This window comes from Galleria mellonella, unplaced genomic scaffold (assembly GCF_026898425.1).
Source record: "Galleria mellonella isolate WM207_F2 unplaced genomic scaffold, CSIRO_AGI_GalMel_v1 utg146, whole genome shotgun sequence".
Classification (NCBI taxonomy): Eukaryota; Metazoa; Arthropoda; class Insecta; order Lepidoptera; family Pyralidae; genus Galleria; species Galleria mellonella.
The window spans coordinates 8,114,210-8,126,700 of NW_026441999.1; the positions used below are offsets into that span (position 1 = coordinate 8,114,210).

At 32.9% G+C, this 12,491-nt stretch overlaps 1 protein-coding gene across 3 annotated transcripts in view; it reads left to right on the top strand.

The window, feature by feature from the left end:
- LOC113510906 (nephrin) overlaps positions 1-12,491 on the top strand; it is a 328,760-nt gene that overhangs the window by 51,340 nt on the left and 264,929 nt on the right. For all 3 annotated transcript variants that reach the window (XM_052891906.1, XM_052891905.1, XM_052891904.1), the window contains exon 4: positions 460-639. In XM_052891906.1, the coding sequence (XP_052747866.1) occupies positions 460-639 (180 nt within the window). The remainder of the gene's footprint in view (positions 1-459; positions 640-12,491) is intronic.

Genomic DNA, 12,491 nt, shown 5'->3' on the forward strand with positions numbered 1-12,491 from the left:
ATTGGTACTTCGGGGGCGGCATTTGGGGGACATAAATGAGATAAAAAAAGCTACGACGGGGCAGCTGAGAAACCTACAACCAGAGGACTTTCAAGGAGCCTTCTCACAGTGGAAACGGCGTTGGCACAAGTGCATTATGTCACAGGGGGAGTACTTTGAAGGGGATAAAATTGATTTACCTGAATAATTGTAAAATAAAATTTTTAAAAAACTTTTATACGTACTTTCCGGACAAACCTCGTAAGCCTCCCCCATACACTGCCATAAAGAACGGTCCTGAGCCACCTGCATCCACTGACTCCCTGCAATGCATTTCAAGTCGTCACTCCATCTAGTGGGAAATCCTACACTACGTTTACGCGTACGCGGTCGTCACTCAAAAACCTTTCTTCCCCATCGGTTGTTTATTACCCACCCATTTAGTTACTACAATTTTACTCATTATAACTGTTATTGCAGGCTTCTCCTCCGTAATCCCCGGCTACCCCCGCTACACGATGTTCGGCGACCGGCGACACGGCGTCTACAATCTGCGCATTGTGAACGTGACCTTAGAGGATGACGCCGAGTATCAGTGCCAAGTGGGGCCTGCACAGATGCACAAAGTCATACGTGCGAACGCGTCTTTGTCTGTTATATGTAAGTATTTTTTTTTATATTTTATCACAGCAATATGTCTTTTTATATATTAAATTGTTCTATGGCCTTTAAAATGTTTTATATGATATTATGTTGTATTAAAGTCCCACTGGTGGACATGGATCTCTCTTAATGAAGGATTACTCAGTGCCAAGGGCCAAGCGGCTTGGTATAGTTTGTAAATAAATAAATACTTTTCATTTTTATATAAAAATATAACAATATCGTACACAATAAATTAATTTTTAATAATAAATATCAAATTAATTATATAAATACTATTTAATAACAATGAATATATAAGTATATCTTATTTTATTATAAATTAGTAAATAAAAAAATAAAATATTTATTAGGCTATAAAATTGTCGCTTTTGCCTTAGGTCACCTTAACCCTTCGAGAGTTGCAGTCTCAAAGTTGTTCTAATCTGTTGCTAACTTCAACCCGGTTTATTACGTCGAGCTGCCAATAGATGGCGCTAAATGGATTCTGTCTTTTATTGCGAAGTTTACTATCAACTGCACTAGTGTAGTGTGCGTTCTCTTAGTCGCCTCGAACGATAAAAAGGAATGGTGGTGTTATATCCTTCCTTGATTGTCACAGAGTATAATATTAGAAGTAAAGTAACAAAGTTAACTTCTGTATATACATGACGCAAAAGTATAAGTATAAATATTATATATACTATATACTTATAGAGGGAGACAGGTGTGACAGATATGTATGTTTGTATACTTATAATCGCCGTGTGGTCCCGGCATAGAATGGGCCACCTCTTGCTTTTCCATATGTCATAAGAGGCGACTAAAATAACTTAATGCTGGATAGCAGAATCTCTTTTTAAACATCAACAAAGTCTAACTGTTATTACCAATACGCCTGTTAAGCGTGGTTACTGCTGGCAAAAGACACCAACAGGGAAAAGCCTATGTTCAACAGTGGACATGTTAACGGTTGATATGATGATATGCTGTATAAAAATGTATAAGCTATATTCCTTATTTTAAATCATATGCAATGCACCAACGAGCAATGATATATTTCATAGACATATATAAATAAAAAATCATTTCGAATAGGCGACAAAAACTTATAAAAATGACTATTCAAATATAACTTAAAATTGACTTTTACTGGAATTGTAAATATGCTTTTTATATATATATATTTGAATTTCGAACATGAAATTGTATTACTTACTCAATCATCGGAAATAGCTTTTTTTTTCTTTTTTTTTTATACAACTTAGAATGGCAAACAAGCTGACGGCCCACCTGATGGAAAGTGGTAGCCGTCGCCTATAGACATGAGCAGTACCACGGACATAACAGAGTATACTGTTTCGCCCATGATACCCCATTACCTATTCGAGTTAACGAGATATCGTTCCAATCCATATTTAATCGATATTTTAGAAGTTACCTAAAACGTAATAGGTGTCAGCGAAACTTGAATTGGCAACCTTTAAAATCGGTAGTAACTCACAAGGGCTCGTCACGATCCGATATATTGAAACTTCAATATAGGGTTGCCACATAAAATTCTAATATCACGCACCGAGCTATTGTTCGACACCACTTTCTTTTTATTATTTCAATAAAAGACATGTGAATATATATATTTTTTTTATAATTCCACCAACTAGACCATGCATACAGGGTCCAAAAAAATATATCGCTACCCAACAATTGCTTATTGGAAACGGAACTGGCGAATTTGAATAAAAGGTCCTCGTAAAATAGTCGCTGTCCTATTACAGTGACGGGTTAAAGTGATGGGACGTGTAGGGATATCGATGATATGATACTATTTCAAATTTTATCGATATCCTAACAGAGGTTCCAGCATAAATACATGTCGATGAATGATATAGATTGTTCTTTATTTGAATACAACGCGTTCCATTTTACGTAACTGTATATTACCTTTTTTTTTTTATCTAAAACTCTGTAATAATATTTTAAACGGGAAAGTTTAGTGGGTATAGAGAGGTTTATTACCCAATTGCATTTAAACTGCATAATTATATTTTTTTATGGATGAAAATGCAATGGTAACCCCGCCTAAGCTATCAGCAAATACTGGCCAGTGAGAAATGATAGGGATGAATATAGGTCAGTTGGCCTATTGTGACAAATTAAACAAGAATTAACTACGATGGTTTGCAGGGGGAACAACGAGGTGGTAATGGGATTTAAAAGTGTATCGCTAGCAATAGAGCTTTTAAATCCCATTATTAACAATCCCTTTCCCTTGCTTAATTATATTCAGTACAGAGATGGATTATAGTCTACTTAAAATTTTTTTTGATTGTGTTTTTTAACATTATTTATATCCACCCGTGACTTCGGTCGCGTGACTACGTAATATGGGCTGAGATATAAAAACTTACGTCTTCTCCATTCTAATTAGTACACATATACCCAATTACATGATTAGTCGAGCCATTACGGTGCTAAGAGATAACAGATGTACAAATAGACAGACAATTTCACATTTTTGATATTTCTAACAATATGCTGTAGCTTTGTATATGTGAATCATTGTATAAAGTATATATTTTAAATAAAAGACTTGGAGTAATTTGGACACACCATACACGGATGAAATACATTCTTTATTTTTTGTATATAAGAGTAAGAAATAAGCACGGGTAATATCGGTACCACCTCGATATCTATACATTGGGTTTCACTGGACATAACTGGTGGAAAAAAGGTCATTACCTATTTTAATGTTGCGCATACCAGTCGGATATCTATATTAACTGCGATCGAATTCCTTATTACAATATTATATGTTGGATAAATGTTATTATGTCCGTGGTACTGCTCGTGTCTATAGGCGACGGTTACCACTTTCCATCAGGTGGGCCGTCAGCTTGTTTGCCATTCTAAGTCGTATAAAAAAATTATATATATCCGTTCCTGGGTCAATATATAAATATTATAACTACAATATATATTATAATAAATAGTAAAAGGACTAATTGTGCTGTTCTGTATAAATTATGAGAAAACATTGAAAAAATTGTTTTTACTTTAGATATATTGTATTTAAATACTCAATAAATATTCATCAAATATATAAATATTAAAATATTTTCGGTAAAATTATTTAACAATTCGTTCATCACTTAAATTTTATATTTTTATTAAAAATTCCTATGTATGAATGTATGAAGAGAAAGAAAATAATAATAATAATAAAAAAAATGGATGAATCAGAGAACGTTATTATACGATTTTAATCTAACTTTATGAAACTAATCCCGAACTAAATACGCTTCCGTAGGTACTCGAACTGAATGGATAGATAGCTACAGTGTAGCCCAGAGACAAGTTGGCACTTTGCAACATCCATTGTGACGTATAATTTCCTTGAGACGAGCTCGCCTTAATATCAATCAAACTTTTCAATCTTTTGCACGAACTTTACTGCACAGCGTTTTCCAACCGACTCCAAAATGGAGCTTCTCAATTTGCTTGCACTTTTTTATGTTTTTTAACTCCGTCAGTTATAAAGAGCGTAGTAGAAGGAAAAATAGAGGGCAAAAGAGGAAGAAGAAGACCGAGGAATAACTATATAGGACAGATAAAAGAAACACTAGGTGTCATGTCGTATAGGGAGGTCAAGGATATGGCCTGGGATAGAACTGGCTGGAAGAAGATGCATGAATTAGTTGCACCGACAAGAGGAAACACTTAAATGAAATGAGAGAGAACTCCGTCAGTTATGAAGCGATTTGGAAAATTCTTTTTTTATCTGAAAAAATATATTTACAGTTTGTTTTCACAGAAATTTTATAAATATCGATTCAGTGGTTTGGTTTTTAAATTAAAATTACAATTGTTTTTTTTTTATAGGACTGAATTTTTAATTATTTATTCATACAATTTTAATGCAAAATCAATCTCAATATTTTTTTTACTAATACTATAAATATGAATGTAAGTTTATTATCTCTTAGTGGCTTAACAGCTTGATCGATTACTATAAAATTTAGTATGTATTATAAAGAATGGATAAGTATATAGGCTTTTTATTCCGGTCATGCAGACAAAGTCGTGACAAATTCTTGTTTCATTTCTCATTATTATTCTTTATGTTAGAAAAAGCAAAGTTAAATTAACTAAAAATTTAATTTTGCATATCAATTTCATATCTTGAACAAAAGATTTTTTTATACCATGCAAATGACAAGCAAGCATACGGCTCACTTGATAGTAAACGGTCAGTGTTGCCTATGGAGGCCTGCAAGACTATAGGTGTCACGTACACGTTTTCACATCACTTTTTGAATAACCCCATACTGTAGTCTTTAGGGAAAACTTCGACAGGTTTTGTATTTTAATTGGAATATAAATAGATAAATTTGCATCAAGACTATACACATGAAATTGTGAAAAAAGGAACTAAATAAAAAATATATTAAATTATTTTATGTAATACAATATTGTAAACAGCTAATTTTCAGTTACTGCCAGAAAGACTTTCTTAAAAGCACGTGCAATGATAGCCCAGTGTCCAACACATTTTTATACGTACATCATGATCATCATCATTGCCTTGCCTTTCCCCATTCATTTGGAGTCGGCGCAGTATGTTCTCTCCTTCGTAAATATTTTTTTACGTACATAAAACTTCTAATTGAACTGTCAAACCTTAAAATCATTTCACTAAATTTCTATTGTAGGTAGTATATTCATTTATTTTAACATCCATTGTATTAGTAGGTAGGTATTATATTTATTTATAGTATATATATATTTATGTATTCTAAATATTAATAGTTGTAGCACTTCAGCTGCCCGCTAACAACATGCTTTCTAACTGCATTGGGTTGACTGGAAGATATATCTGACAGAGATAAGTCCACATTTGCACACAATATTTATAAATGCCTTAACAATGTAATTTACAAGTGCAATAAAGAATATATATAACATCATATATATAATAACGCATATTGTATTAGTTATATTCTCCTATGCACTTAATCTCTGCATTACATTGTTTTTCTTTTTTTATTTTAACTATTTTTTTCCAATTAACTAGTTGGGCATTCCCTAATTTAAAACTTGAGTAAAACGGACATAAATACGTATATTATAAAGACAGAAATATTTTACATTAAATGTATTAAAAATCTAAATTCCTTTAACGCGCCACACGTTGTAAAATTTGCACTGGTGACCGATGACACCGCATCACTAGATGTCGAAACCTATCATCCGTAACCCTTCAACTGCCGCTATAAACCGGGGCCCCGCCGTCCGGAATATTCGACCCCAACCCGATTCAGCTAAGGTTAAGCCTTTCATATAAAAAGCGACTTTATACCCTTTTTTCTCACTGCCGTATTACAAGACTTTGCGCTTAGAGCGTTAGGAAATCCCGTTTCGTAATATTTTCCACTTAAATATCGTGGTATGTAAAAAAATGAGCTGTTTATATGTTTCTCAACGGATGTTGTGAAAGTGGATACGTCCGTTCGGAAAGTGTTAAAATAAACTCAATGACAAGTGCCTTAAGTGATATTTTCATATTTTTACTTGTTGGACTTTTTTTTTCTAAAATATAACTTGCTAGCTATTTCGCGTGGCTTTTCCCGCGTGAGTCAATAAGTATATAATGAAACTTATTTATTTACTTATTTAATACCCACGGGTAAGAAAGGAATACTCATATACTTAGAATATATATTTTTATCAAACTATAAAACTTACTCCAGTATTTCCGAACGGATACGATTTTAAAAAAAGAACACACTTATTCCTTCCTAAATGACAGGCAAAGGAACTGTAATTTCTCTGATATTATGGATGTCTATGGGCGGCGGTAATCCGATGGTAAGCACCATTAGGAAAGCCATATGTTCCTTTGTCCTCTATATTAAAAAAAAAAACATCAGTCGAAAAAGTAACCAAAAACTGTTAAAAAATTCTCACTCGAAATTTTCCATAAAAACTAGGTATAAAGTACATTAGGTAAACCTTTATAATAGACCTATACTCCTTTTTTGAGTTTGGTTAGTAAGATCCCAATGTAATCCCCAAAGGATCTGTCCATCTCATATATATATATACGATACGACTAGTGATGTACAAACTGTGCCTTTTTGATATTCGAATAATTTCGTATTCGTTAAAAAAGAATCGAGTCTTAACTCGATTCTAACTACATGGACAAGTATTTCTATGTATATTCGAGTACTTCATTAGACTGGAATAATTTTTTAATTCATTTTGAAAGTTTACGTTGAGTGGAGATAATAAAGGTTCCCTTGTTTATTAATCTTTTCTTTGGAAATAAAAAAAAAAAATAACGAAAGGATGAAATAGAAACAAAAACATTATATCAGTTATTGTCCGTCCACTCCTGAACATAGGCCTCACCCAATCGGGGGGTTTGCCGGTAGTCGCCACGCTTGGCAAGCGGAATGGCAACCGCAGTTAGGCTTTGGTGATGTTTTAAAAGAGACGTTTCTGCTCATCTTTCGGCCATTAGGTTCTCCACGAGATACCTACGAGAAAAGAAGGGATGCTCCATTGTGTACCGGGATCACACGGCAATCTGTACTTATCTAACCTATTATTTTTATATCAAGTTGTCTGTAAGGGATTGATTGTAGCGATAAGGTTGCTTTTTGTAATGCCAAATTCGTTATATTCTATGCATACATCGTGCGCAATAAAGAGTTTGTTATTTTATAATTATGTATACGTACAAAATGAAAAATTGTACTTGGCTTTATGTATTTTTTTTTATCATTTATTTTATCTCGCTTTTTATATATATATGTATTTGTTATAATTTGTGTGCAGTAAATAATGCAAATAAATTATCTATCTATCGATTTTTCGATATTCGATAGTTCGTTTCGATTTATTAATAATAATAATATTTATTTAATTAGACTACATAAGGCACATTTTGTTATTTATAAATTGACTTAACCTATGTTAGTAAATGAGCGGTCTTAACGCTCTTACATTGATAACCTGTCCCACCCAATATTTTAGGATGGGACAGTCCATGTTATCAGCAACTGTCTTCAGGGCACTGTTTGAGCTAACACGCACCCTACCCAATAGCGAAACAATTCGTTTGCGCCGTATTGCGTAAAAATCATCCGTACGCTCTCGTGCAAACATGTGTGACGCACTACAGTGACTAGGTAGCCCCATCAGTGCCCTGAAGGCATTATTATATTGAACTCAAAGAGCATTGTAAGTTTTTTGACTTTAGTTGACTATAGTTATTATCTTAATTTATTCGAGTCAGTATTCGATTCGGTCTGATCAGGCTCATCACTAGATACGACGTGTTAATATAGAATATTGAATATTATAAAAATGCCACGGAATTAGGACCTTACGAGCCAGACGGGAGCGCCAGTATTTTTACAACAACCGTGTATTCGCGGCGAAGTAATATTTCTTTGGGCGTCGTAAAACCAATATTATGGAGCGAGTGATGTCTCAGGAATAATGTACACTTCCATGGGGGATATATGCGTTTTTCGCGTAAGTAATACACAATTTGGAGCAAGCGTCTCGTCCCGGTTTCACGCGCTTTTTCTTACTAATTTAATAAAATTACAATGAGATAGAAAGATAGATAAATACTTTATTTGAGACATTTATGACACACGTAATTTTACAAATGAGTTCATACAAAGAAATTAATTTGACTTTTTTTAAATATAAAACAAAAGATAAAATACGAAAATATGTTTTGGCCATGTGTGTTGCAGTAACTCAAACAGGCTACAGCTCAGTGATAGTTTTGCTTAAAAGCAAAACACTGATTTTCAGCTGCAGCCTGAAGTTAGGCTACACGGACGCGTTCAACGAACCCAGGGTGTAATCCTGTGAGACCAAATTAACAGCCAAAGATAAAATTGTATTATATAGATACATACTTATATATATATATATATATAATGTATAAATAATACATTTCATTAATTAACGAAACATATAACGTAAATAATTCTACACAATAATTATTATGTTAAAAGCATTAATTTTATATGTCTGCACAAGAGATAAATTTAAAAGAAATTGGCATAAGAGCATTTAAATCCAATTTATAGAAACATTGTCTGTCTGTCTATATGTTTGTTTTTGTATTACACAAAAACAACGGCACCATATTGGATGTGGTTTTGTTACTGAAAGTCCAACTTTAATCTAGTGTATATTGTGTCTTGATATAGCATCTAGAAGAGTTTACCTACAAAATATTTGTAAATCCATGTTACTAGATGCTAATGCATGTTTTCTATAAGCTTTTTTATAGAATCGGTTAAATAATTATTAAGTTTATCCACTATAAACAAAAGGTCGTGAGAAGATAAAAAACGTCGCTACAAAAAACATCTTAAAACACATATCATTGTATTGGAATTAGCAGCGAACTTTAAAAAATGGCGACCACAAAAGATCATGGAAAGGTCGCAGTTTTACAGGTTTTTTTACTTGAAAATGCTAGTCTTTTAATAATAACAACCAGAAATCAACAATATTAGATATATGCTCCATAGTTAGGAATTTTTTATATAGTCCCACTGAATATTCCATTCCCATTCGTGTTTCTACCGTGAAGCAGTTGTGTTTGCATGTCTGTGTTTCGGTTTGAAAGGTGGGATATGGCGTGAATTTACTGGGTACAGAGGAATAACACCTGAGTCCTCAGGAATGGCAACGCATGGGGGGTATCATGGGCTAAACAGTATACTCTGTTATGTCCATGGTACTGCTCATGTCTATAGGCGACGGTTACCACTTTCCATCAGGTGGGCCGTCAGCTTGTTTGTCATTCTAAGTTGTATAAAAAAAGAATAAAAAAATATGAGAACAAGTGACTTGGTGACAAAACCAGCTATACGCTGAGAAATAATGTATGATGTGAATTTTTGATAAAATTTGGAATAATAATAATAACAGAAAATCAATATTGTAGTGAGAAAAATTTTTTTTTTGTTTATTTGTAACGTATAAACTCTGAACCTAGTCAACCAACATTACCAACGACTAATACAGGCTATAAATTATTTAAGAAAATTTTACATATCCACGCAAAGCCGGGCCGGATCACTAGTAAATAAATAAACACACATAACAAGATCCTAGTCAAATCCGACTGTACCATCTGATCTTAATACTAGACGAAGCTGTAACAATGAAATTTAACAACTCGCTGCAACATACAGCCGTCCCGCTCGCCCACACACACAGAGTCAGGGCGCAATCTCGTCCCAAACATAAAATTTGCAAGCGTTGCGCGAAAAGTTATATTTTTTGCCTAAACCCTTCTAAAATATTGATAGTACGACCTCGTCGGGTATCTTGGGCGATAAAAAAAGATATACAGCAGTCACGGGTTAAATTCTTTACAAAAAGTTATTGATAACGCGGTGGGGGTCAAATGGCTTATAATAAAAACTGAAAAGGGAGAGCCGTCGACAGGGTTAATTTTTACACGATTTTCTTTTTAGCTGCCGCCAAAGGAACGCACGCGTGTGTGTGTGTATGTGTGTGTGTGTGTGTGTGTGTGTGAAGATGTTTGTTTACTTGTGTTCGTTTTAACACTTTCACCGCTCTTGTATTTTAGTATTAAAAAAAATATATATAAAAATTTAATTAAACATTTTTGAATGGTCATTTCTTTTATTTACCTCTCGCATAGTTACAGTATGAAGAGGTTAAGCTGAAAACAAAGAACAACGAACTCAATTGTTGTTTTTTTTTTCAATTTTATTCAACCATACAAATTGTAATCGATTTTTTTTTTAAATATGTAAATAAATTTTCTGGGAAAAGGGGGAAATACAGATATCAGAACAGATTGATAATTTTCTAATATAGATATTAATTCCATTTATAATACTATTTGTTTGTACATTATGAAAGGAACATAGAATTAATTATAAGATATATTTATTTAAATATAAACATAATATTTTTTTATACCACTGAGGTGGTAAACAAGCATACCGCCCACCTGATGGTAAGTGGTTACCGTAGCCTATAAACACCTGCAATACCAGAGGCATTACGCGCGTTGCCGACCCCGAAGAAACCTCTTTACCCCGCTTTTGAAGAACCCCATGCTGTAGTCTCTTGGGAAAACGTTGGCACGGAGCTCATTCCATAAAATATTTAAAAATATTTTAATTTAATAATTAAAAATACTTTTTAATTTATTTTTATTAAAAATAAACCTATTTGTAAGCATTGTTAATATATATTATTCCTCTAAATTCTGTTTAATTCTTTGTTGATTTAAAATAAAGCATTTATAAACGAGAAGCATATACTTCATGATGATATCATCATCATCATCATCATAGTCTTTAACTATCCACTGCTGAACATAAGCCTTAAGGAGGTTTTGCTAGTTGCCACTTTTGGCAGGCGGGTTGACAACCGCAGTTAGGCTTTAGTGATTTAAGAGGGACGCTGCTGTCCATCATTCGATCATTAAGTTCCCTTAGTCATCTCTTATGATACCCACGAAACGGAAGGGGTGGCCTACTTGAAACTAGGCCACCCCTTTCGCCACGCCGGGACTACACGGCAATTTTTTCATGTATTATCTATTCATTTTGAAAATATAATATGATTTAATCAGCTTATCTACATTTTTTAATGACACTGAGGTGGCAAATTAGCATACGGCCCACCTGATGGTAAGCGATCACCGTAGCCTATAAACGTCTTTAATACCAAGGACATTACGCGCATTAAATTTAAACTTAATAATTATATATTTATAAAAAAAAAATAGATATCAATAACTGCTCCATATATTTTTTGTTCTATCTGAATAATTTGACAATGGTCGTGGTTATTTTAACGATGCATATCCGAAGTACGTCTCTAGCCTTTTAAAATTCCAGACTTGTTTGAGCGAAAAGTCTAGAATTCTCACAAACACTACCAAGTTTTTATATGAGCTCTTATTCGCTCCGGTGGATGGCAAAGATTTTATATGACTTTTAAAGTAGTTCACAGTTATTAGTCCGCGTTCACACAGACCGGGGCGCGTGGTCTCGAATTGCGCAGCGCCGCTGGATATGACGCTATTTAACTTTGTTCAATCTTCGCTTAAAAATATTAGTTCACAGCTCTAGTTGTTTCAACGCTCATCCGAGATCTAGTGTTAATATTAGAGATGTCTTTTTTATTGGTAAAAAAATTTGTAAAAAGTTTTCAATTTGGTATTATTATATTGTCTATAATATGAGGTGCAAAATAAAAATGTCTTTGACCGTATCTAATATAATAATTCTTTATATATATATATATATATATATAATATATATATATATATATATATATATATATATATATATATATATATATATATATATATATATATATAAACAAATATGTGTACATAGCGGACTTAATGCTAAAAGCATTCTCTCCCATTCAACCATAGGGAAGTGTCAGAAGTGTCAGAACTCGAATGCGGTACTAGTAATTATTGATATACATACATACTAAAATTACATATATAAACAATATATATATATATATATATATATATATATATATATATATATATATATATATATATATATATATATGATGAAACATTGACTTAACGAATATTTAGATTCCTTTCTCTAATAGGATTTGACGAAAAAGTCAAGATTCTATTGAACTGATGCGTTTTTAGGAGCGAAATTATGAAAATAAATACAGTAAGAATAAGACAATAGAGACCTTTGGTACTCGATTCTCTCTACTTACCCCAAAAGCTAGACCTGAAGATATAGTTAATAAGTTTTATTCTTTTCTATACTGAATGTTGTTTTTCTGTATATCCAACTTTT